General features: G+C 45.1%; 1 protein-coding gene and 1 long non-coding RNA gene across 7 annotated transcripts in view; one reads left to right on the forward strand and one right to left on the reverse strand.

The window, feature by feature from the left end:
* CACNA1E (calcium voltage-gated channel subunit alpha1 E) overlaps window positions 1-14,989 on the forward strand; it is a 497,661-nt gene extending 482,672 nt beyond the window's left edge. For 4 of the 6 annotated variants that reach the window (XM_082701733.1, XM_082701731.1, XM_082701734.1 and 1 more), the window contains 5 exons: window positions 1,514-1,625; window positions 4,476-4,604; window positions 5,623-5,803; window positions 7,360-7,550; window positions 9,020-14,989. In XM_082701733.1, the coding sequence (XP_082557859.1) occupies window positions 1,514-1,625; window positions 4,476-4,604; window positions 5,623-5,803; window positions 7,360-7,550; window positions 9,020-9,562 (1,156 nt within the window). In that variant the 3' untranslated portion in view covers window positions 9,563-14,989. The remainder of the gene's footprint in view (window positions 1-1,513; window positions 1,626-4,475; window positions 4,605-5,622; window positions 5,804-7,359; window positions 7,551-9,019) is intronic. The other 2 variants (XM_082701735.1, XM_082701736.1) reach the window with 1 other exon arrangement.
* LOC309849350 overlaps window positions 14,181-27,195 on the reverse strand; it is a 135,704-nt gene continuing 122,689 nt past the window's right edge. The window contains exon 2 of the long non-coding RNA XR_014303666.1: window positions 14,181-14,685. This is a non-coding gene — a long non-coding RNA (uncharacterized lncRNA). The remainder of the gene's footprint in view (window positions 14,686-27,195) is intronic.

A 27,195-nucleotide genomic window follows, 5' to 3' on the forward strand; every position in this document is an offset into this window, starting at 1 on the left:
TGAACTAAGAGAGTCCAGTGTGTCTGAAATTCAGGTGCAGGAGGTAAAGGGCATGAGAAAGCAGAGCAGGAACTAGATCAGGAGAGGCTGAGTTCCAGACTTGATCCTAACAGAATCCAGACGCGGTTTTTCCAAGGAGGAAGTCACTCTCGCTTCAAGTTATTCAACTCTCAGAGGTTGTTTGGCCATCCCAAGGGTCCTCAGTCCCTATTGGGGATTCTTTGGTTACTGAGAGAGCAGTGTCCATCTTGCTCCCAGTGGTCCTCAGGAGAAGGCACACTGAGGAAGAGAACTGGCATGAAAGCAGGTCATTTAAATATCAGGTCGCTCTGTAGCAGTTGTGAAAATTCAGCAAACATCCTCCTGGCAGCAAGGGGACAGGTGGGGTGACTCTCTTCTGCTCTTCAGATCTCTCCCTGTGATCCCAGTCAAGGTAAGATTGTGCCTATGGATTATTTGTAAGTAAATCTGTTCATGGCTCAGATTTTCTAGCGGATGCATTCATGAGTTCAGGACTCTCAGCTACGAACTGTCCCTCCTTGGAGCACGAGATGGTGCCCCAACCCTCCCTTCCAGCTCCACCATCACTGAGAGCTCTGGCCCTGTCCACAGCCACTGTCCCTCTGCTCACCCTCAGGAAGCTTACTCTGCATTCCTGAGTAGGTCAGAGGGCACTTCTTAATGTGCTAATAGCCCTGAAGGGCAGCAACAGGCATCATCTCAGGAGAGAGTGGCTACCTCTTTTTCTCCTAACCAGCCCCATGGATTCCATTGGCTAAGAGCATCCGCAAGTACCCAACAGTGGTTTAAACTGGGATAGCTCACCGTAGCTTTCATTCAGAGGCCTCTTACCTCATCACCATTTAAGTATCTTCCTCTATAACAATCAAACCAGAAGTGACCAGCTCCTCCCCACCACCTCTGAGCTCCTTCCACCCAGTTCCTAAACCAACAGACATGGTGTCTGGCACTGAGTTGTCCTTCAAGAGATGTTCACGGCATTGAATTGTTTAGTTTGGCCAAAGATGTTGGCACAATAAAACCATATTTCTACTGAGACAAGGAAATTTTTTAAAAGACCATGACTGCTTAATATTTAAACAAACTGTTCACTGTTTAAACTACAGTATATATTTTTTTCTGCTGAGGCGAGAAACTGAGCAGAAACAGGTTTGTCATCAAGCCTTGGTCTTCCATATGGCTGAGTGTGACAAATAATGTCGTTTGTCACAGATAGGCTAGTCACCAGCAGAATGATGAATGGTTCCAAATGCAGGTTGAAAACAGTGCTTCTTCTTTCCAATGCCCCCACCCCCCTTTTTTTTTTTAACGTATTTATTCTAAGGTCCAGCCCCCTGTCAGTCGCCAGCCTCACACCCAGCCCATACGGACAGGTGTTGCCCTTGCCGGAAAGGAAGGCCTGTCTAGGGTGGGAATGAGTAGTGGTTGCTATGACAGGACTTTTCCTTTCTCTCATGTACACGTTACTTCTTACTTTGCCGTTGCTTTTCAGGAGTGGCCGTAGTGGATACCCTTCGATGAGTCCGCTCTCCCCTCAGGAAATATTCCAGTTGGCTTGTATGGACCCAGCCGATGACGGACAGTTCCAGGAACAGCAGTCTCTGGTGAATGAATGAGTTACATGACCTCAAAATTAGTTCCTTAGTTTCCTGATCCCTCCCACTCTCATTTCCAAATCTTATTTCATAGCTATGGCTTATCAGGAAAACCCTTTCCAATTGTCCTGCCAGTCAGTTACCTGCTGTCTCTCCTTTCGTGGCTAAATTTCTCATGTTCTCTGCAGCTTTTAACAGTCCCAGAGGCCCCCCCTGCTGCAGGAACTTAGATCGCTTCAGGCCAAAACTTCTTAATGTATGCCTATAAGCAGCAAAAGTAGAAGCAGGAGTCACAAAATCTTGCCTTTGGTGTGGAGCCTTAGGATGAGCCATCAGAATGAGTGGTATCCACTGGGCAGCTTCGTGTACCCACGTATATTTCTGGGAAGACAGGAGTGCCCTATGGTGGCCCTCTGGCCATGCCCACCTCCTAGGTAACTCAGGGGAGCATATGTGTCTGTGATGAGCTGTCAGCCAAGAGTTACGAAGAACCTCTTATCTCTTTTCTATGTGACCCTTTTGGTCACAATTCTGTAGATCAAGTACATATTAAGAGGTTCTTAAAATCCCTCTCCTGAGCCTGGAGTTTTTCATTAGCATAAATGGTAAGATTCCCGAGAAACCTGCTGAATCAAGTTTAAGCTTGGGGAGGGGCGGAGCACATTGACCTTTAGCTTTTGCTAATACAAAGCTTAAATAGCTTTGTGTTTTGATTCCCAACGATAATAGACTTTACCGTTATCCTTAGTTCAGGAGTCCTGAGATCAGGGTCACTCCTGAACTTACCGTGAAAGCCTGGAAAGAAAAAGAAAAAACTCAACATTTGCGAAAGTCCATATAGACAGCTTATCCTGAGCTCCGTGTCATTGGATCATAATTCATCTGGGTTGTTTTTTTTCTCTCTGCTTCTCTCCTGACCTCCTCCACTGCTACTGTGCACGCCAGATCCACCCTGGATGGCTGATGTGGGTGGAGTGTGGGGCTGGCCTGTTTATGCAGTGCATGTCTGATGGCATAGGTACCCGGAGAGGCGAGCAAAACCCTCGGGTAGATCAAACGGGTGACTCGGTCTCCTGTGACTACAGAGACGTAATTCTGTGTAGATGTTTGGGAGATGGCTAGACCTAACCCTCCCAGTGTGTGAGTACCTTGGGCATTCTTGGTAAGGTGGGCAGGAATCCTTGGACTAATTTCCTGCCTTCATTAAGGAGGGACTTAGCACCATGGACTAATTGGTACAGATCATTTGGTTCTTAAAAGTGCTTCTCAGCATTTTACAGCTTGTCTGCCTGATGATGCGTCTGGCTGGGAAAAATCTCAATAATGTGTCCTTTCTTTCACAGGGAGGCTTTATTACATCGTTATTTCTGGGGGTTCCCCAGGGCTGAGCCGTAGTGCCAGGACTTTTTGGATCTGTGTTCATCTCATTGTCAGTACTGGTGTCTGTAATTCAGGTGTCAGCCCGTGCCACACGCTCACCACTGTGTACTCCTGCCCATCCCTTGGGGCCCCCCTGCTCCACATCCCGAGGCGTGGCCGTGATTCGTGCATGTGTCTTATCCCACCTCTCACACCCCACACACTGCAGTGTTGTTGCCACGTCTGTTTGAAGTCGGACCTGTGTGCTTTATAAAGCGTGTACAGCAGACACTACAATTTCCTCAAGCGTGCTTATCATGTCCAAGGAGGGCAGTCCTCCCCTTCACACCAGAAACCACCCGGCCAAATGGTCTTGGAGGCTGAACAGGGTCTCAGGTACCCTTCCCTTCAGCAGGGCCCTATTTAAACAACTAGGTTTTGAGGGTGTCATTCTCTAAATATAAAATAGATTTTTTTTTCTGGTAAAATCTCCAGATGTCCAGGATATTTCTAGGTCTCTTTGGTGGCCCATGTAAACATTTCTAAGGCAACTCTACCCTTTAGGCAGGGACAGTAGCTCTCTGCATGGATCACATATGTTTGCCAAACTAACAATCTTTAACCAGGAAAATCCCCTAAAAGAGCTGACCCCTTAGAAAGTTCCAATCCAGCCTTCTAGAGTGGCATAGCCCAGAATAACAACCACTACCCATATGTGACCATTGAGCAGTTGGAAAATACAGGTCCTGTCAAAGACGTGGTGGTGTCAAAAAGAACATGAAATATCCCAAGCTTTAGATTGATTACATGTTGACATAAGAATATTTGGATATATTGGGCTAAATAAAATATTAAATTTAATGATTTTTTAAATTTTTTAAAATGTAGACACTAGGAAATCTAAAATTACAGAGGTACTTTGCATACTATTTTTATTAGACTGTACTAGTCAAGAGCATTCCTGACAAATGGGCATCTATCACATTTTTTGAATGGTTTCAATCAGAAAGAAAGTTCTCAGCTAATTAAATCATGGGTCTTAAGGTTTGAGAGGACATATTTGACACCAGAAATTGGTGACTTTTCCTTAGAATAGTGATTTCTTTGCTTCTTCCAATTAAAAGAATAAGCCTAACAAATACTGTCAACTTTCAGAGAGTAAACGTCACATATCTAAGAAGTATTATGGCTGATAATGTTTTACAAAGCTATAAAATCTTACCACTGAAGCACTGCTTAGTGGTAAGATAAGAGGATACTTGTCTAGAAAAGGTAATCTTTACCTTTCAGTCCCCAGTAGAGCTCTGTTTGGGATATCTGGTATACCACCTGTGCACACAAAAATGCACACATATATACCCAGCCATCTGAGACCTTAAAGATGCACGTCTCTCTTCCAAAAGCCATTCTTGTTATGGAGGAGGCAGAATCATCCGCTGGAGGTGAGAAGCAATGAGATGGAACCAAGTCCCACAAGCTTGGCTGTGTGTTTATTTCCAGGAGCCAGAGGTTAGTGAATTAAAAAGCGTGCAGTCCTCTAACCATGGCATCTACCTTCCTTCGGACACCCGGGAGCATACGGGATCTGGGAGGGCATCCTCTATGCCACGCCTGACTGTGGATCCCCAGGTAAAAAGCTATCACCACCTACCATGTGTAGTGGCATCCTGGACTGTATTGAAGTGGTGGGTTATGAAAAATCATCTGATATTTTCAGGTGAGCCCTCAGCTAGTCCCCATCCTTTCCGTATAAGCAAAATCTGGCTCGTGGGCCTTCTGTTTAGAGCCCGTCCCTCTGCGATGTGTTTTTAGTGAAGTCCTAACCACAAAAGTCTAGCCAGCAAAACGGTGTGATTCCTTCCGGACGGGCTCCACATTCTCAACAAGACTCAACCAGCCATGCAAGAAATCTTTTCCAGGATTTTCCCTGTGGTTTCCGCCTCCCCTTTCCACCTTTCTCGGCTTCCCCAGCACATATGCAATTACGTACACACAGCTCTGTGTCAGGACCGTCTGTCCTAACCAGTGCAGGCCACGCCTCATTTCTTTGTCTGTTTTCCTGGCTTCTTTTTTCTGTCTGTCTGTCTTACATCAAGTTTTGACAGAGACAGGAAGTTTTTGTGGATCTGTTTTAACATCTGTGGCAAATCAAAATGCCAGCGTTTAAGGTGGGGCTGGGGAGCAGAAGGGATGGATGATAGACAGCAGTGCATTCTGAGACGCCTCCCAGCTGCGTGCTCTCCTGAGCTCCTGGGCTACATGGCAGTCTTCCCTGTTGAGAGCAACAGATAAAAGGCAAAGTTCTGCTTCTTTCATGGTGCAGACTTCGTGATCAGTTCCCTCACATATTTCAAAGTGGCTCAAGGTTCACTGCAGGTCCTGGCTGGGTCACTATGGTAGAAGACTCTAGCGGAAGCTTGCACTGTACACTTAGCTGCTTGCTTTCCTGAGCGTGAAAAAAAGGCCCTGGAGAAGTCCAGTTAACATAGCATAGGACACTTGCCACCAGCTAAGGTCTGAGCAAAAGGGGTTCAAGGAAGGTTACAGTTTGCAATCTTCAACAATCTCTATCTCACTTCTTCCTTACTTTTAGACATTTTCCATAATTAATCAGATTTTATGTTCCTCCGGGGGCTCCTGTTTCCAGGTGGTGACAGATCCCAGCTCCATGAGACGCTCATTTTCTACGATTCGGGATAAGCGTTCAAACTCCTCATGGCTGGAGGAATTCTCCATGGAGAGAAGCAGTGAAAACACCTACAAGTCGCGTCGTCGGAGTTACCACTCCTCACTGAGGCTGTCAGCTCATCGCCTGAATTCTGACTCAGGTGAGGGGGACTTCCCTGTTCACCTCTTTTCTGGTTCTTGCGCTGATGAGCAATTCTAACACAAACTGAAAATCACTGGAACAGCATTCAGATAAGAGTGCAGGTTGAGGAGAGCAGGGGAAGAAAGAACACTCGGGGCGCCTGGGTGGCTCAGTGGGCTAAAGCCTCTGCCTTCGGCTCACGTCATGATCTCAGGGTCCTGGGATCGAGCCCCATATCAGGCTCTCTGCTCAGCAGGGAGCCTGCCTCTCTGCCTACTTGTGATCTCTGTCTGTCGAATAAATAAAATCTTTAAAAAAAAAAAAAAAAACTTGTCATAGGAAAGCATTCCCTATCTAACTTATCCTAGAACAGAGTCTTGTATATTCATCATAAAGGCTGAAATTTCTTTCTTTCGGAGTAGGACTACAGAAATCATTAAAATGTATAGAACTGTTGAATCAATTCTGTGGTACATCTGATATGAATATAACCTTGTATTTTAATTATACTTCAATGATTTAAAAAACAGATTTTTCAAATGACCTGCAAAAGCACTGCGGTTCCTTAGGGAGTTTCTTTTTTCTTTTTTTTTAAAGATCTTATTTGACAGAGAGATAGCGCAAGTAGGCAGAGTGGTGGGCTGAGGGAGAAGGCGGCCCTCCCGGGAGCATGATGTGAGCCGAAGGCAGCTGCTTAACCAGCTTAGCCCCCCAGGTGCCCTGCCTTAGGGGGGGTCTCTAAAACATTCCTGGCAAGGGCTGGGCTCTTACTGCTAACTCTGCTTCAACCCCAATAGTGCTACCTGGGATTTTTTTTAGGTTTTTGAGTTTTGTTTTAAGAAAAAGGGTCATCCTGATAGGATCTGAAGCATTCTTACGATTTTCTAATGGTTTCTATTTTACTAGTTGAGGAAACCAATCAAAAAGCAGTGACATGCCTATAACACAGGGATACATATATATGCAATACATGGCAGAAATGGGACCAGACATCCTCAATGGGGCTGAACCCTTTGACCTCCATCTTCCTTTACTGATGCCATCTTCCTTCCCCCTCCCCCAAAAGTTACGCACACATGTTTAGGACATAGAGAATGGCCCATCTTGTTGGCAAAGATTCTATCTTTTTTTTTTTTTTTTTTTAAAGATTTATTTATTTATTTATTTGACAGAGAGAGATTACAAGTAGGCAGAGAGGCAGGCAGAGAGAGAGAGGAGGAAGCAGGCTCCCTGAGCAGGGAGCCCGATGCGGGACTCGATCCCAGGACCCTGAGATCATGACCTGAGCCGAAGGCAGCGGCTTAACCCACTGAGCCACCCAGGCGCCCGGCAAAGATTCTATCTTGATTGTGTCTAGCATAAGTAGAAGAGAACCAATGCATCCTTTGGCGTATATACCTTTCCAATGGCAACTTGCGTACTTTCCTGTTCACCAAAGGGAATCACCTGTTGACATGCCCGGAGAAGCTAGGATTCCTCAGCGGCCCGGTCTGACCCAGGCCACGTGACATCTCTTCGTGTTCAGAGGCCAGTATGGGTAGAGTTGTGATCAGGTGCTTTTGTCCTCTCTCCCAGGCCACAAGTCTGACACCCACCGCTCAGGGGGCAGAGAGCGGGGACGGTCGAAAGAGCGAAAGCATCTTCTCTCTCCCGATGTCTCCCGCTGCAACTCAGAGGAACGAGGGACCCAGGCCGACTGGGAGTCCCCGGAGCGCCAGCAGTCCAGGTCTCCCAGTGAGGGCAGGTCACAGACCCCCAACAGACCGGTGAGTATGGACAGGAAGTGGAGGCCCTGTAGAAGGACAGGGAGGGCTGGTCTGTTAACATTAAGTACAGAATGTGGGCATCCGGCACCCACACAGACCTTGGTTTCACGGGAAAATATACCCATTGTGCATGGAAAGTAGCTGCTTCCTGCTTGTAAACTCACAGAGGATATGAATTCACAGGAAACCAGATAGTTCCTCCAAGAAAGACAATAGTATCTAGAGGTCATTCCGTCTCAGTCCTCAGAAACCGAGTCACCAGTTCACCAATGCCTCAGCCAGATTTAGGAGAAAAGGATCATTTTTAGCCAGAAAAGTTTCTTTGACTAGTTGCATGACCCTTAGCCCCAGTTCCAGTGGTGGTTCATCTCTCAGTGCAGGATTTATCATTTGGATCAGTTCAACCTCATTTACCTAGCTTCCAGCCATCCCAAGAAGAAGACCCCCTTCTCCTTCCAGCCCCTGCCTAAGAAATCACTACCAGAGCCACAGGAAACGTTGTCTCGACTTGCTTTCCTCTTCCCTCCCCAGCCCGAACTCTCACCAAGGCTTGGGAGTCCCGCTGGGAGACCCCCTCATCAAGCAGTGAGCAGAGGGGAGGAGGGTCTACCACAGTAGACTTTAGAAGCAGTTGAGAAGTTTCTTCTAAAGCAGTGGCTTGCAAATTTTAGTGAACAGAATCACAAAAGCTTGTTTTAACTGCATGTTCCCGACCTAGAGGGCTCTTCTTCAGTAGTGAGACCAGCTAGAAAGGGAAAAGCAGAAATCTGCGGTTGAAAGGATCCCTCCTTCCCCAGGAGCTTCTGAGCGGGTGGTTCCTAGGTCACACATACCTTGAGAAACACCTTCCGGAAAGTTCGGTTACCAGCGCTGGGCTCAGGGACCCTTGGGTCCAGGTAAGCAGGTCAAGTATGGCCTGAAGCAGCGACTGAGCATGTGGTTGGAGAATCTGAGTTAACCTCTACCAGCCACTTAGGACATGAAGGCAAAGTGGAGATGAGGGAAGGTAGCTGTCATTCCCTCAGATCCACTTCCCAGGAAAGATTTCCCAGTCAGCAACCCCTTAGCATCCATTCACCTTCTGTGTAGCTGTCTTTCTCCGAAGTGGCAAGGCTTTCTTTCACTGTGCCCCTTGTTACGTACATAGAGCTTCCCGATCCTTGCTCCTGTAAGTGTTTTCTCCGTGGTCCCCTGCGCCGGGGAGCATGTTAGATATGTAGGGTCTCTGGCCCCAGCCCAGAGCTGCCAAGTCTGCCGCTGCAGTTGACGTTCACGTGTCCTGGTCTCTACGGTGGAGACGCCTCCATCTCCTTTCATCCCTCCTTCCCAAGTGGAGGGGACCCCAGCTCAGTCCTCCCTCTCCCAGGCTCCAAGGGTGCTCAGGCAGGAGGCTTAGGGCCCTTAAGAGGACCCCAGGTGGGGATCAGGCTGGGCACCGTCTAACCTGCCATATTTGTTCCGCATCGCAGGGCACAGGTTCCCTGAGTGAAAGCTCCATCCCCTCCGTCTCTGACACCAGCACCCCAAGAAGAAGTCGGCGGCAGCTCCCACCGGTCCCCCCCAAGCCTCGGCCCCTCCTCTCCTACAGCTCCCTTCTGCGCCACACCGGGAGCATCTCTCCGCCAGCGGACGGGAGCGAGGGCGGCTCCCCGCTGGCCTCGCAGGCGCTGGAGAGCACGGAGGCCAGCCTGGTGGAGTCTTCCAGCTGCCGGCACACCCCGCAGGGCCAGCACCCCTCCCCACAGCGCTACATCTCCGAGCCCTACCTGGCCCTGCACGAAGACTCCCACGCCTCGGACTGCGGCGAGGAGGAGACGCTCACCTTTGAAGCCGCCGTGGCCACCAGCCTGGGCCGCTCCAACACCATCGGCTCCGCCCCGCCACTGCGGCACAGCTGGCAGATGCCCAACGGGCACTATCGGCGGCGGCGGCGTGGGGGGCCCGGGCCGGGCGTCATGTGTGGGGCTGTCAGCGACCTCCTGAGTGACACGGAAGAAGACGACAAGTGCTAGAGGCTGCTCCCCCCTCCGATGCATGCTCTTCTCTCACCCGGAGAAAACCAAGACCGAGTTGGGAAGCCAGTGCTGCCCGGGGGGGAGGAAGAGGGAGGAGGAAGACAGAAGGACACCATGCATCATCAGCCAAGAAGAACGGAAGGGACGGAAGGAAAACCCATGGGACCCACAAAATTGCTTTACTTCCCTGTGCAAGATGGGCCCTGCCCAAAGTTCTGCCTCACTGCTGGGGAAAGGAAATTCGAGAATGTGCTGGGGGGTCTTCCCGTGGCAGGAGGGACAAGAGGATGGCTTTGCTTCCCCTTGCCCCTTCCCACTTTGCTGTCAGCCTTGGAGGGATGGAGCCGGCCCGTGTCTACACCCATTGCCCTGAAAAGCCTGGAAAACTTCTGGCTCTTCGCTGGGGAGTCATGGAGACCCCGGGAGTGGGATCCCCTCCCTCAGCAGCTCCTGCTGCTTGGCCAGCACCACTGCCATGGGGGCGACCACACTAGCATCTCACGCACTCCCCCCTCGGGCTCGCTTCTGCCCGAGCGGCGCAGGCTAAGTTCCGGGGCAGTGGTCGCCAAGGGTCGGAGGCTGGGAGGGAAAAGCTGACGTGGAAGAAGGGGTCAGGGTGCTGTGGCAGCAGCAGCAAGGGCTGGTCTGGGTGAGCAAAGCCATAGTCCAGCAGCCCAGACCCCGGGATCGAGGCTCAAAGAGATGGAGAGGAGGGCTGCTGGGAGGGACAGCGCGGTCTCTGAGGTCTGTAGGCTACTCGGTAGGTGCGGTGTTAGGACAGGCCGGGGAGGTCCCTCGGGCTTCGCTGAGGTGCCCGAGGCTCCAGGAAGGGGATATTTTAAAAGCATTTAACAACGCCTGTGGCCAGAACACCTGCCAGTGTGAGTGGAAGTCCAAGCTTTCTGCTGGAGCCCCGTGCTCTGCCAGGCCTTAGCCATGCCAGTGCTGGTCACAAGGGATCCTGCGGGTGGGGGAAGTGCAGTGGGGGGCACTTAAGCAAGGCAGATGCTGTTTTCCAACCAGCAGAGAAGGATGTGGAACAGTCCTCAAGCTGTATCAGCACATAGGGCCGAATGTCAACCTAGACGCTGGTCCAGGAGGCAGCGGGCCTTTCTGCCAGGCAGCAAGGCCCCGAGCCAGAGGTCCAGCCTTCCCTGCCACCCCCCACCCCGAAAAGGCAGTACACATGCACCCAAGGTGGTCCTTACGTCGCCTAGTAGAGACTTCTAGAAAGGAAAGGCAGGCACATCGAAATGTGAAACTTCCATGAGAAAGTCAGTCTGAGTGTGCAGAGGACCGCCTGGCAGGAGGAACCCCTCCGCAGCTAGTTTAAGTGAAGGTCAGTTCGTCCTGAGACTTTGAAGGTGGTGAGTAAATATACCTCAGCTGAGACCTGGGCTGCTCCTCCCAGCAACATAGACTCTGATGGGGCCTCATCACCCAATGTCCTGAGCCCGGGGTCCCCGTGGCGCTGAATATTTCCAGAGGCCCGGACTAGGCTTTTCCTCTTCCCAGAGTAAGAGCTGGGCAGAAGACAGCCTGAGGCCACTGTGTCATTCTTCACCCCCCAAACTCAGAAGCACGGAGAAAGAGCCTTTCTTGGCTAATCAGTCCTCGTCTTGTATAGATTGTCCATTTGGGGAGGCACACCACTCCCTCTATCGGGTGGAAAGGTACCAACCCCTCACCTTCGTTCCTGGGTCTCCTCCCGGGGCTGGAAGGACCCGCTGGAGAAAGATGCCAGGCAGGCCCCAGCCCGGGCCTGAGATCACCATGACGAAACCCTCTCTCTGTTCTCTTCCAACCACGACAGACTTCTCCTCTGGGCAATGAGAGGGGAGTGGCTGTTATTTTTCTTAGAAGGAGCCTCTTTTTACTTCTGAAGTTTTGGGTTTGTTTTGGTCAAAAATAGAACTAAGGCATAGTTGCATCAACCCTGAAAAGCCAAATCTAACCGGGGGGCTGCAGAATCATTGCCCATGGCCCGGCCTTCTCTTCTAGATATGGATGGAGGTTCGGGCCCCACAGGCAGCCCCACAGCAAACTGGTCTCTGGGCAGGAGATGACAGAGGCAGAACAGCAGCCTCCTCCTCTCAGACCTTCTGTCCATTCACTGCCCTCTCCTGCTCACCATGTGCCCGCGACTATGGGCCGGACCAGCGTGCCCTTTACATAAGACTCAGACGCTGGGCCTTGTATTGTTTTAAAGGTTTCCTCTAACCAGTGTCATTTCATGCCAAAGTGTGGCAGTGGGCTGTTTTCTGTGCACAAAATTGTTTTCCTCCCCCCTCAGAAATGCAGCTTTCCCTGAGGACAGGCCTACACCAGGACAGCCACTTGGAGTCAGACAGCCTATTGCCCTGTGGTGTGAGAACAGCAACAGAAGGGATCTCCTCACACTGTCTCAACAGGAGGAGGCATGTAGCCTGGCAGAGCAAGGACCAGAAATGGGATTTGCCTATAAACCACATTATGAACACTAAATTCCCTGTGCCAGGAACCCTTCCTGGACCCCTGAGCTCCTTAAACTCCTGTACACAAGAGCCTGGGGGTCTCAGATGGCGTGATGTGCAGCCCTGCAGAGACAGTCCCCCTGGCCAACTGCTGGGGTGTTTCTAGAACCAGTGAACTTAGGAATCCTCACTGAATTTCCCCTGACCAAGAAACTGGGTTTCTTTTCCCTTAGCCTGCATTTACCATTCTAGTAAGACCAAAAAATAAAAGACAGTTTTCTGTTACATCACGGAACTCAGTATCATAATCTTCTGTTTCCTTCCACCTCTTAATAAAGCTGACCTTTCCCTTTCCCTCTAATAGCTGACCAGGACATCTTTTCCCTAAGTGTCAGATGCTGCCTCTTCTCTCTCCCTTGAAAAGAGGCCCTGAGATCTGAAAACCTGTGCTTCTCTTTGGATTAGAAAGTATGGCAGCATCTCGAGAAATGCCAGGCAAAATGGAAACCGTTAGAGATACACAGTATGATCAAACTTGAATACCACAGGTCCACTCGTAAGAACGGTTAGCTCTACAGTCAGCTTCCTTTGCTAATGTTAAGTCTTTGGCATCCCCTCCAAAGAGGGAGGGATGGAGGAAAAGAAACCAAGGTAGAGAGATGTTCTAACTAGGTCTCTGTTTAGATACTCCTCTCTTCACTTCCAGATTTCTGGTATCTCTCTCTCTCAATCCCCATGAGGGCAGAGTGCCAGCAGGCTTTCAGACACAGCGGTAGGGCTTTAGGCAAGAGACTCTGTGAGCCAAAGTCAGGATAGAATTATCTACACTATGAAGAGATGGTACCTTTGAGCATCTCCCCACCTTCTGCCCCACCAGGGTTGACATAAGCCATGAACACGACTGCCCAAAATGGGTCTGTCCACTCTTCTAGCTGAAGAATATTTCTACTCTGGGCTTCACTTCCCCCACTTGACATCCCTATAGGGTACTGAGATCACTGATAACATTTCTCTGAAGCTGAAATCCAGATGTTCTGGATTAGACAGTCTCTTGACTCTGGGACCACAAAAAGCCCCATATTCCACCATTCAGCCAATGTCTGCTTTCCATACACACACCCATCTCTCCTCTGGCCTTTGTGATGAGCCTCAGTGGCTCCTGCCTTCTGTTCTTTTATCCCAGCCCTTGTTTTGCTGCATGGTATCATTGACTTACCTCCTGAGATGTTTTAAATCCACCCAGTCCAAGCTTATTTGCTGATCTGCCTGCCTCTGCTGGTGGGGAACACATCATTCTCTTAAAAATAGCTGGGAACTCACCAGTAATATTCACAAAGTGATCGGAAACAGTATCGGGTGAAGTACTATCTCAGTGAGTGGGGCGTAGGAAATGTCTGCATACTCCGTGAAAGCCCACTTCAGGGGAATTAGGTCGCTCCTGGCTTAATGGAACAGAATTTAATAATTGTGGGTTTTTTAAAAGAAAGTTCTCAGTTTTCCATTACATCCTATTTCCGAAGCCTGATCTGAGTGTCACATTTTTGGACAGAGTCTTCGTACAGTGGGTTGAGCCAGGAGTAAGCCGAGGTTCTTTAATTTCTCAGCCTAGCTATAATAAATATGATGAGGTTGTAATACAAAAAGGCATATGTGTAATAGGAAGCCAATGATCATCTACTTTGCTGGGATTTTGTGAGACTTGCAGGTTAAGGAATTTTCACCCTATCTTTATCATTTGCATGTTTGCTATGTTTTGAGCCCCTCAAAGGCCTGGTACCAGTGTGCACAAAGAGTCCCGGTGAGGAGAGGCATTTCCATGCCCTCGGCTAGCCTCTTCCTCACCAGATTCTCCCTTCCTGTCCATTCTTCCTTCCTGGATTCCCAGACACTGACCCCTGTCCAAGAGGTGCAGGCGAGGCAAGAAAAAAGAGAGAAGTGGGCCCCCTGCACATGGCCAGTCAGAGCATGATGGTTTAACTCCAGACAGGGACCCCCTGAGGAACCAGGTCTAGGTTTGGATAAAGAGCTCTCCACACGGAGACTCTTATTTTAACAAAAGCCACACAGAATTAACTCAGGACGTAGGACCTAACCTTGGCATGATGTGATCAGAAGAGAGGCCACCTTAATGAGCACTGCCTGTACCCACAGCTCTTTCTGACTTTTGTTCTTTCTTTGGTGAACCGCCCTGTGGACTGTAGCCTTTTACTCTAACAGAGGTCCAGCTGCTGACTTTGCTGGTTGCAGCCCCGGGCTCAGCTGCAGACATGCTGGGGTGATCTGTCAGTCATCACGGGCTGTCACTCAGTCAGTCAGAAGAACACAGACGTATCGCTGGGGTGGGATTGGGATGTGACAAAAGACTAGGAATAGAAAACGCTGTCTTTGGATTCTGATAGCTGTATTTTTCTTACCTTAAATCCTTTCTGCTTTGACCCTTTGAGGTTAGGCATCCCGGGGAAATCACGCCAAGCCAAAGATAACAGATTCATAGATTGTCCCTACCGACACAAAGGGCCTGGAAAGAAAGCTTCCCTTAGCAAAACTCAAGTCGGTTGGTTGAGAAATTTGAATGAGACTCACAGCAGAAGCAAGTGGACGGCTGGGCTATCTCCAAACTGCCCTTTTGTTTCGGTCGTCATTCTCCTTCCAATCTCTTCCATCGTGCTAAAATAAAGAAATAAATAGTTAAATAACTAAAATTTTTTTTAAATGGGTGTGGGGGTGGTCCTAGCGACTCAACCTGAATGCAAAAATATTTTATAATAAGCCATGCCACTATGTAAATACAGGATTGAGGTTCAAATTCTTATTTCTGGGAGTATGAAAGAGTTGAGAAGATCTGATTTTTAAAAAATGGTAAGGGGAATCTATGTTTATTTTTATTTGTGATCTTTTTGTTTGGATGTTTTTGTCACAGACCCACTCTAAAATAGCAATGAAGGATAAATGTGTGCTCTGCAGTGTTACTGAATCACCTTCTAATTAATTTTCATCAAAATTAATCTATTTGAGTCAAAAATCTGATGTGATATGGTAACAATTTCATCTTCTCCCTCTGGTAGTTTTTGGTTTTGTTTTGTTTTGTTTTGTTTTTTTGGTTTTGTCTTTCTTCTTCTAAGTCAGCCTCTGTCTCTTGTTTCTAAGGACTTAAAATATAACTTAGATTAACATAAAACAGTCTGAAAACTTAAGTGAAAGCCAAGGAAATAATAGAATGGTATAGATTTTTTTTCTGGGTATCTTTAACCAATAAATACAAAGTTTATGTCTCAAGAAGATATAATTTTCAAGAGCATGGTGATCTGGTAACTGAAAATCATTGGGAGTCAAAAATAATTCTATCCCAGCCTTCTGTACTTGTGCCTTTGGCAAGGTATTACATCTGCGTGCTTTATTTCCCTTATTAGGAAAACTGACGTACTAATGCTTGGCTAATTCATGGGTGTGTCAGGTGTTTATAAATCAATTAGTATCACATCATTTAACGTACTTAGACTCCACAAATCGTCTTAGAAAGATCTCCTCTGCTTATATCCCACTAAGGACCTATGAAATTCTTGGCATTGCTATACACATTCCATTTTGGGGGAGAAACTTCATGTCTAATGGAACCTGAATCCCAGATATGCTTTAATTTCAACTGCTATTGTTCCCATTTTTCCCTTCCGCTTCTTTTTTGCTCTCTAATTAAAAAAAGATCAAGATTTTTTTTTCTTAAATGCAGGAAAGAAGTTGCGTTTTCATGATCAAAGCTCCTGGTATCTTTTTGTGGACACTTATGCCAGTCTTAGATAAATAACCATTCTCTAATGCTTGGGATCCTCACGAAGATCTCTTTCCCACCCCAGCATTGAAACAGGAGTCTTTTCTGTCTCTCTTTGCTATACCAGTTTGTCAGAAAGAAGGGATTGCTCTCTCCATTCTGGAACCAGATCTGTAGAATCTGTACCAGGTACTACCACTTCCTCCTCAATTCACTCAGAGGTAGGCCCCCAAATTGAAAGGGTACTAAATCACAGCTGCCAAATCCAAATTTGACCTTATCTGGTGACTCAATTTTCTTTACAGTAGTCTGATTTCCTATAGTGATGGCCTGTACCACACAGGAACCTACTGCCCAAGGGAAGTCTTTTAGAAATCCATATAAGGGATGTGCAGGAAAAACACACTCCAAAATTTCAAAGTGCCATTAAACCAATTTAAAAAAAATAAGGGTAATATGAACTGAGGGCTAAACAATGTAATCTAACTGCCAATTAAAGTATACAGTAGTTCTGGTCTTAGCTACATTTGATATGGAATTATATCACATTAAGCAGATCCCAGCAGATTTAGTAAAAACATAGGCATTGAATTTTAACGGCTACCAATGGGGATATATACTTAGCCTGCAGGCCAAACTTCAATCAGTGTTTTTCTATCCTGGTGTTTTGTGAACAAGCCAAAATTTCTACAAAGCCACCCTAAGTGCTGCAATTACAGAGGAACCCCCCTCTTGGTGATATCAGAGAACAGTCCAATTCCACTCAAATTGAGTCCAAAATTTGGAACTTGTCCAGAAAAAACAAATGGAGGAGAAAAATCTGATGCACCAAGTCGACTTGGCATTTTTGTAGCTGGGACAACGTAGGCAGAGGCTAGGAAGACAAGCTATAGGACAAAGACAAAGTTGAGGTGGAAAACATCAGCTAGTCCCAGGAAATGAAGCTCCATGACTCGAGATAGTCTCTTACACTATATCATGGATATACTTGTTAGCGTGATACTGGATTCAGAACAGTTGTTCCTGCTAAGCTCACCAAAGGCAGTGGATTTGAAGGCTTCAGAGGATTAATAGAGCCCTGAACAAATTTTCCAGACCTGGGAGATGGAGAGAAAGGAGGTTCGTCCTTTAAAGCAACCTGAAGACAATCTCTGTGACTCTAGCAACTCTTCAATATAGTAGTGCCAATAATGGAGAGATTTCACTGGTCTTCCTGGTAGTACAAGTGCTACGGGAGGGGAGAGGGGTGGTGAGTGGGACAGACGATGAGCTTTATCAGGAAGAGAATTCAAACTATGAAGGGTGCACCGGTACTAGTCTCAAGGGATATCATTGCAAAAGTGTAAACCAACAGGTGTCCAGGCCATGCCCTCTGTCCTTTGGGACCTAAGGTCAGGCCATTCCCACCTTGATTTTACTCTTAGAGGAGGAGCGTGTAAGATGGTATCAAGAGGGAAATTGGGTGCTCTGCTTTAGGCTGTTAAAAATGCCACCTGCATTACAAAACACATGTGAGTCAAGATGCTTGAGACACTTCCTCATAGGCAGCATCCACTGTGGGGTGCCGACCTGACACCCCTTCAGGAATGGTGTTTAAATGGCAGCCAGTGCTGGCCTGCCCAGAGTATCGGTGCATCTTTCCTAAAGCCAGAGTTCAGCACTGCATGTTGACCAGGTGGATATCCTGTAATATAAATGCTCGTTTGGATCCAAAAGGAAAATTATTAAAAATAAAAGAAAGATGAACAACTTTAATGTTTTTTTTGGGGGGGTGGTCAAAGAAAAGAATAAATAAAACCTTGTTGTAAAGAATTAATCAGCCTGACTCCCCTCACTCACTCTGTTTCTTTGGTCCCTAAAAAGGGAGGTCTCGGGAGGGAAGCCTCACCAGAGCTCTCTGGGTAGGAGAGTAGCGGGTCCTGCAGTTGGATGACATCTGCTCAGCCCAGCTAGTCAGGAGGAGTTCCCTAGTTTCAAAGTTTCAAGGACACCCTGTCCCTAAAAGATTTTCTTTTCTTAAAAAGTATTATCTTGGAAGAGACAACAACAGCAACAAAAATAGGCTCCAGACAAGCAGCTTCCCTGAACAAGTTATTTCCTTTTTAATTTATTTTTTAAAGGTTTTATTTGAGAGAGAGAGAGACAGAATGAGTGGAGGGAGGGGCAGAGGGAGAGGGAGAAGCAGACTCCTCGCTGAGCAGGGAGCCCAGCATGGGGCTCGATCCCCAGACCCAGAGATCATGAGCTAAGATGAAGGTAGATGCTTAGTGACTGAACCACTCAGGCACCCCAGAGCAAGTTATTTTCTGACCAGAGAAATTATATCTCTAGGTAAGAAGAAAAGTAGACTGGGAATCTATATGGAACATGGGCTTCATGACTAGGACTATAACCAGCTGCTTCTCTGAAAGAGCAGGGAAGAGAGGACAACCTAAGACTTTGAGGAGATACTGTCTATTCCTTCCCCTGCCTGTATTTCTCCTCATTTAATCATAATAGCTTCCTTAATAAAAGGGAAGCAGCAGCCTTCAGATCCAGTGGTTCCTTATGAGTCTCCCTGGGGAAACACCATCTTCTAATCCTAGTGTTGGGTCTATTGTTTTCATCTGAATTAGTCTTCTGTTAGTTTAACGGAAACCAGCTTCTAGAATGGATCCTCTATTTCTGTAGTTCTATCAAAAATGGCTTCTCAAGCCCTACATGATTTTTAAAGTAAGGGTTCTTTAGGATTAAAACCATCCAAAAATATGGTGGGTGGCCAATAGAGCCCTTCAGGGATGGATTGGAAATCTCTAATATCTTGTCCAAATCTCAGAGTTTATTTTCCACTCATAATTTAAACTCCATGGTTTCTATCACCACTGAAGTTGGAAAGAATTTGAAGAATAACTTGTACCTAATTGCACACTTCTATAGGATGATTAGTTGGTTTGGGAAAAGTTTATTACAAAGTTTATTACATTGGTTGAAGAGTTTTTTGGTTTCTTTCTAATAGGGACCTTAGTTCCATAGTATTTCCCAGGCTAATGGTACTAGGAAACACATACAAAAAAAAAAAAAAATAGACACTACTCTGAACTTCTCTCCAGTGTTTCTGTGTTATACTTCTGAGGATCTATTGGTTACCCTAAAACAACATGTCTCTTGACCTAAATTTGGCCTCTGGGATATTATGAAACTTTTCTTTCCTAGCAGACCACGTTCTTTTGCTAATAAGCTAGAAAATTATCAAACCAGAGAATAAGATTTCAGTTCCTTAGACACTTGAACACAAAACATTGGGACTAGTCAGAGGGGCAGTTAGCTCTAGAACACCATAAATGTAAGATGCAACAAGGAACAGGAAGAGAATTGAGGCTATAAATGCAAGTTCTGGAGTCAGATCCAACTAAATTCAAATCCATGAGCCACCATTCTTGAACTGTATATCCTTGACAAACCACTTGGCCTTAAAGTCACTTTCTTTATCTTTGCAATGGGAGAATTGGAGCAATGACATCGTTGGGGTTACTGGACAGAGTGAATGAGTTTTTGCACATAAAGAGAACAGCCAGTGTCTGCCACATGAGAGGTATTTGATAAAAGTTGGGTACTATTGTTGTCACTTGAAAGTAAACTCCTCAAACTGGAGGAACTGAACCCTACAGAGATACAATCCAACAAGAAGAGTGTGGCGGGTGAGTTTCTTCCCCTTCTGTTCTGTGGAACATCGGACAATTTGATCCTCAGATAGATTTCTAAGGAAAGAGAATAAATTAAACTTTAAAAAGCAAGCAAATCATTATGATATACCTATTTTTAAATAATGCCTCCACTCTTGTCTCAGAAATAAGCCCTAATTTGCTTATTCTTCATTTCTAATTTCCATATTCATTTAAAAGCAAAATGGGGGAAACATTAGTGGGAGGTACTAATTGCAAAAGTAGCAATAAAGTTAATGACAACATTAAAATATTGTACACATATAAACACACCAATATTCAAGATAATTTGAACTATCAAGCAACTCACAAATTAACAGCACACATAAGGGAATCGTATATTCAGTGTCAATGGCCTGATTATGACTCTATCAAAAGGAAAAAGTTGGGGCACCCAAGTGGCTCAGTGGGTTAAGCCTCTGCCTTCAGCTCAGGTCATGATCTCAGGGTCCTGGGATCGAGCCCCACATTGGGCTCTCTGTTCGGCGGAGAGCCTGCTTCCTCCGTCTCTCTCGGCCTGTCTTTCTGCCTACTTGTGATCTCTCTATCTGTCAAGTAAATAAATAAAATCTTAAAAAAAATTTTTTTTAAAGAGGAAAAAGTAAAGGCTCCTAGCTGGGTCAGTTGGTGGAGCACAGAACTCTTGATCTCAGGGTCTGAGTTCAAATCTCACATTAGGCATAGAGGTTACTTAATTTTTTTTTTTTTTTTAATTTATTTGACACAAAGAGCACAAGCAGGGGGAGCAGCAGAGAGGAAGGGAGAAGCAGACTCTCTACTGAGCCAGGAGCCCGGTTCTTCAGCATGTAAGACTACATGTGCTCATAAAAATAATAACTATAGTCTCCATCTGCTGACACTTAAATGAAAGGAACCATAGAACCCAGAATGTTAGAGCAGGAAAGGGCCTCAGGATCAATTCTGTCCTAGTCCATTTCGTATGTGAGGGATTTAGGACTTGGGAAAAACTCTAATGTGTGCTTTCCAGAGGTCAAGGAGGTCTCCTGTGAGTCCAGCCAGCCACAGAAGGCTCTTGAGGTGGCCCCAGCAACCCTTAAACCAGCACCTTCTAAAAAACAAGAGAAGAAAATAAGAGAAATACCCAAGGAGGTCCTTTGCTCTTATGTATAGAATGAATGGACACTGTGTATCCTCTCCTTTGTGAAATAGTCTCGGGAGATACTAGGGAAAGATCAGGCACAAGCAAAGCTACCTGCACCAAAGAAATTAAAAGGAAGATCTTCAACAGATTAAACTATCAGACCTGAAAATGCAGAGTGGAATCAATGCCCAGTCCACAGGCATGTTAGAAACACTGCTTTCCTCCGCCTCCAGTTCAGAGGGCTGGACTTGGATGGGAATATAGTGTGGATGGCTGGGAGAGGGGATGGTCTCATATACAACCGGGTGAATATGCTGACATAAAGTTATTAGACAGACCTGGGTCCAAATTCTAGGTGTGCACTGAATAGTGTGACCTCAGCCTTGATCGTGCAACTTAGCTTCTAACCCTTGGTTTTTTTCAAATGTAGAATTAGGATAACAAGACCAACTGTGTGTAGTTGTATTTAGGATTAGAGATCTCTCTCTCTCTCTCTCACATGCACACACACACACACACACACGCACACACACACACACAGACTACCTGGTATGGTACCAATCATGTAGCAGACATTCGGTGAACCTATTGCTATTATTATGATATCCATTCACTCATTCAGCAAATGTATTTATTAATCATATACTATAGTGCCGAGCACTAGGGTTTTAATAATGAACAAGTCAGGTGAAGCAGTAGCCTTGAGTTGTCCACAACCTAATGGCAATTCCATTAACAAAGAAACCATTGCACCATAGTGATATTCTTGTTAGGGGTGAGGAAATTTCAGAGTTCCATGGCGGCCCCTAGGAATGACTTGGAGAGTTACAAATGGCTTCCTGAGAGAACTGGTATTTGAGCTGAGGCCTGAAGAATGACTGCGGTCAACTAAGCCACAAGGAAGAAGAGAGCATCAGGTAGATGTCGGAGAGAATAAAAGCTTGCTATACTTCTAAGGTGGAGCTTTGAGAGGACATACTGAGGGATAAACCTGGAGCATAATAGGGGGAGCTCAGAAACCATATCCAGAGTTTAACCTTCATGCATCTACTTTACAAATGGCAATGACAAGTATCAAATCATGAGAAAACTAAATACAGATATCACCTCTGTAAGCCAAACCGGGTTTGCTTAAAGGATAAAGAGGAAAGTCAGCATAGTCAGTAATACACCACAGAGAAATAATATTCTCTGAGACATCCTGCAATACAAGCTTCCTCCCCACCCCACCCCCACAGCAATGTGCGTACACAGTAGAATATGATAATGTGAGGGAGGGAAGGTTACATCAGACCCTATGGAGCCTTCACTGTCTCCTCCAGGTTCCACTCACAAACATGACACCAAAGCTGTTCTCAGTGTAGGTTAATCTGGAGAAACGCCAGGGTACATCTCTGCTGGCTTGCCTCATCAATCTTGAAGTCACACCATGGTGATGGGACTTGTGCAGAGCAGAACCCTCAGGCTGGAGAACAAGTCTCATTTATCATGCTCAACCTCAGCCCCTCCCCAGTCTAAGGAAATCCCTGAGTTTAGTGCTGCAGGACCCAGGAGGGCCCATACCCCGAGTTGTCCCTGTGCAGCACAGAAGGTTGGAGCCCTCTGACCTGTGACTCTGCTTGTCCCCCAGGCTTTATCCTGAGGGCACCGAGCAGCCACCAGGGTAAAGGAAGTGCGGGAATGACATGGTCTGATTTCTAAAAATAAAACAAAAGCACTTCCGCTGAAATGAGGAGTATGGGATTTAAAGGAGAAAAAAACAAACAAACAAAAAAAAACAAAAAAACAACCCATCACAGTAGAGCTGGCAAGAGAGGCCCAGGATAGGACAGTGATGGCAGAGATAGAAAGAAGTGGACACAACCAGGAAGTCCATTTAGGGTAGGAATAGATAGAATTTGATGATTGGTATGTCACCCTGATGTATAAATTGATGGTTTCCAGTGAATGAGGGAACCAGTTAATTGAGATGGTACATCAAGTTTCCTTTTGTTGCTGCAACAAATTATAAAACAAAACAAAACAACATAAAAAAAACCACACAACTAGTGGCTTAATACAAATTTGTCCTCTCACAGTTCTGGAGGTCAGAAGTCTAGAGTCATTTTCAGTGAGCTAAGGTCAAGGTATTATCAGGGCTGGTTTCTTCTGGAGTCTCTGAGGGGGATTTCCTTTCTCTGCCTTTTTCAGCTTCTAGTGGCCATTTGTATCCCTTGGCTTATGGCCCCTTCTTCCATTTTCAAAATGTATTACTCCAACCTCTGCTTCCAGATTCACATTGCCTTCTTCTCTGAGGGGCTCCTCACACGAGAAATACTGTGATTATATCAGATAATCCAGGGTAATTTCCACTCAGATAATCCAGGGTAATTTCTCCATCTCAAGAGCACTTAATCACATCTCCAAAGTCTCTTTCACCTTGTAAGATGACATTCACAAGTTACAGGGGTTAGGATGACATTGCTGAGGGTGGGGACATTTTTCAGCCACAGAGAGTTATCCTTCATTCATTTGAGCAACAGCAGCTCCACATATCTGTACCTCCTCATGGAAGGCAGAGGTCTTTACCAGCACTGTGGAGCCTTCTGGCCATCCCTGTCCGGTTGTCTGCTGCTCAAAGAGACACAGTGGACTCTCAATAGGATAATGTCCATGTTTCTCTTAGTAGCACCTACAGATGTGTCACTCCATGTATTCAGCTTTTTTAGAGTATTTTTCATAGGGCAAGATAAGGACCAAGAGAAATCATACCAGCATCTTCTCTTCTAATAAAAGTTTCTGTCTGAATCACAACCAGCGATTGAGATAAATTAAGCTTATTTTAGGTCATCAAACCATTCTTTGCTTCATTAAAGTCCAACAGTGGTCCCTTTATGTGTTTAAAAATATGACTGCGTTTATAAGATCATAAACAACTTTCAGGAGTACATCTTAAGCAAAAACTGAAATACATCTCAAATGTCTGCCTCTGGAGAAGCAAAATCATTGCTGAGGTCCCCACTTTGCTTTCATTTTAAAGTCCTCACTTAAGAGTACTAAGTCCTGTTGTCAGGGACTCTATTTCCCTATTATATTTCTGCTCTAGACCAATCAGCTTGCCTTTCTTTCTTATTTTCCAGGTATTTAGAACCTGTCTTTTCTTTCTCACTTTTATAAGTGTAGCCCTTTTCCTTTGTTGTAACTGTCAGATTATTAATAAAAATGGAAGAGAGGGTCTTCATAAATAGATTGTATTGGGAACAGTCTTGGGGTAGTTCTAAATAATTCCTTATTTCTTAGGTTCAGTTCAAAATAAGTCACCTTGTAGGAGCCAAAGTGATTCTTGGGTGGGATTAGTAAACCCTTCCCAGATATGTACAAATGAGAGGTGAATGAACTAACAAGGGTCCCAGGTACTGGGTGGGCCACTTGACACCCCCACTGAGGCAGAATATGATAGAACCTCTGCATCCTGAGCTGGACTCCATGAGACACAAGCAGCTGCTGCTCAGATCTGAGCTGAGAGTGTTGGCTTTAGCCTTGGGCAGTAATCAGAGTTCCAAATGGCAGGGGGTATGCCAGATAGAGGGATGAAGAGAGGGCTTTCAGGCACCATGACTGGTCACCAGCCCTAGAAATTTCTTAGAAAGGAGAGATAGATAGGACAGGGAGAAAGAGAGAGAAGAAGAAGTATTAACACAACCAAAGTGTAACTTTATCATTACCAAGCATCACAATTTAATCACCAAACATGGCAGAAAGTTTCTTTTGTAATTAGAAAAATCAGCAGGTTAGTCACACACTAATCGAGCCCTATTTTTGCTTGAATTAGGTCAGTCTTCGTTAAATGCCTCTCTAGAAATAGGCGGAGGTCGAACTCCCCATGGGTGGTTTGCACTGACGAAGCAGAGATGACTCACGTTTGCTCATCTTATAAGCTGTACAGATGGCTGATAGAATTCTTCCTGCCAACTCCTCGGAGAATGAAGAACCCTCCCCACCCCACTCCCATCTTCACTAGAAGCCCTGCATATGCACTGCAGAGTAGGCAAAGTGGTTTCCAAACTGATTCTCCTACCAGCGGAGCACAAAGGTTTCTCCACCCCTTGCTAACAGAGTGCCAGGAAATTATAATATCAGCGAGCTGTGTAGTTGTGGTTGGCACTGAGGGGTTCCTGGTATCTTTGTGGACTGATGGGTCACTGAAGTGAAATAAATAAACACTATATCTGAGTCCTCATGGAGTGACCAACTTGTTTCAATGTGCCCGAATGGCCTACATCCTGGGAATCACCTGAGTCCCAGGCAAACCAACCATGGGTCACCATAGGCATCTTTATAAAGATCAAGATCCAAGACCAAATCTTTACTTGACAGATATTCTACGTTCTTCACAGCGAATAAAAATTATTGCATGAGAAAATGCTCAAGATGAAAGGGATATTAGTAACTATCTGATCCAAGTGCATCAGAACCCACTGGGTTATTCATTGAAAATACAGATGCCTGAGTTTTACCTCCAGAAATACTAAATCAGAAGGTCTGAGGTGGAGTTCCATGTTTTACAATTTTATATGCACTCTGGATGATTCAGATTACAAGTGGTCCAAGAAGCCATGTTTGAGAAATAGGGATTTAATTTCCGTGCCTCATTTTATTGATGAATCTGTGCTGTGTGAAGCTACATAATATGCCATTTACAGCCTGATCTAAAATAAAACCTCAAAAACCATACTCTCTTTGTAGTCCAAAGTTATTTTCATTTACAGCATCTGGGGGCTACGTAGTTCTTTTTATCTTGCAAAAGTCTGTTTACATTGTCCTTCTAGAATACATCATCTGGGAAAATATTTGACAAAATAGATAACCAAGACTCACTAGATATAGCTATTATTTACAGGGTTTAGCATTTCTTCTCTGTGAGTAGCTGGTGTCAGCTTCAAAGAAAAAATGTGTAATGTTTTGTTTTCCTTCTTGAGGAGTTTCTTTGAAGCATTAGCTGCTTTGAACTAGTCTGGTCTTCTACATGAAGTTCTGAGACCTCACACTGTCTTAGCCAATATGAAGGATGTTAATTATAAAGGTACCTGGGATGAAGACACACACCCAAAAATATCTTAATTCAGGCTCCCAAATTTATACCTTGTGAAATTGAACCCAGGATATTTTGTGTGAGTGTGCCTTATCTCTGTTTTCCCATAGCATGTAGAACCAAGCTTTAAATATAAAAGTGCACGCTTTTGAAAGTAATATTTTAAGGTGGTTCTGACTAAAAAGGTGACAATTTGGATGTACTCTGTTTTGTACAGTTTCATTCCCTCTGTGCATAACTTTCATCTATTATAATATAACCATCCTCTGGAGCTAATTTATCTTCCAAAATGCAGTTCTTTAAATATATGAAGATAATAATCAAGACTTATTTAGACTAAACATATCTAATACTAAGGTGTCCCTTTTCCAAACTCTTTGTTCTCCTCCAGGTTTGATCTAGAACACTGCTGTCTTCTTAAAGTATGTCATGCAGAACCCCGTTCCCCAGTCCCACAATTTTCTGTCACACCAACATCCATCATTAGAACTACGTGGAAAAGGTGAAGGGAGGGGACACAGCTCTCTTGGAGATGTGAAGATTTCCAAGATTTAAAAGAGTTTGTGAAAATAGACCCATCAAGGAACAGAGGGAGAAAGCATTCACGCCTCCCACCTGCCAAGTATGGACTGGGAATTGTTTTAGCATTGGTGATTAGAAATTGAATTCATGTAAAGATGTGGAGATATTCTGTTCAAAACCATTTCCTGAACCTTATTTCCTCAAGGCTGGATTACATATAGTTCAAGCAAAAGCATAACATAATTTTTTCAAAAAACACTGTTATTTACTCATGAATTGCAGAGTTCCATGTTTTGCCTTGTATTTAACAGCTTTAGTGGAATATAACCTACATTTCATATAGTGCATCCACTAATAGCTACAATTAAATAGTTTTTATTATATTCACAGAGCTGTACAACTATCACTACTATCAGTTTGAGGACATTTTCATTACTCCAAAAGCATAATAAAATTTTAAACATTATTCTAATCAATTTATTTCCTAATTATTGTCTCTCATTTATAAGACATCTACTATACACAGTGATACTTGGCATTCCAGTGAAGCACTGGATATTATATGAGCTCAATATAAAGGAATGATGAAAACAAGACAAAAACAGAACAATTCACTTCTTAAAGGATAAATGACCCTGTTGTGTGACATTAATATACCACATATTTCATAGTTCTGCATAGAGGCTGAGAGGAAGGACTTTGGGGCCAAACTTGTTGAGTTCAAAATCTGGATACACAATTAACTGACTTTGGGAGAGTCCGTGTCATCTGTAAAATGAAGACAATAATTGTTCCTACTTCATATAGTTCTTATACTAGATTAATATACACAGTGTTTAGAACAAAAACTAGTTCTAGATGAGTGCTTGCTAACCTACTTATTATATATATAAGTCAATCTTATTTATACTGACCTTCTATGAGGGTAAACTTTTTATGGGTTTATGGATTGTAAGAATCTGTATTTGAACAAGTAATCTGCTAGCAGTTCAGTATGTATTGAGATTCTATGGTT

Source organism: Mustela nivalis, assembly GCF_964662115.1.
Source record: "Mustela nivalis genome assembly, chromosome: 16".
Taxonomy (NCBI): domain Eukaryota; kingdom Metazoa; phylum Chordata; class Mammalia; order Carnivora; family Mustelidae; genus Mustela; species Mustela nivalis.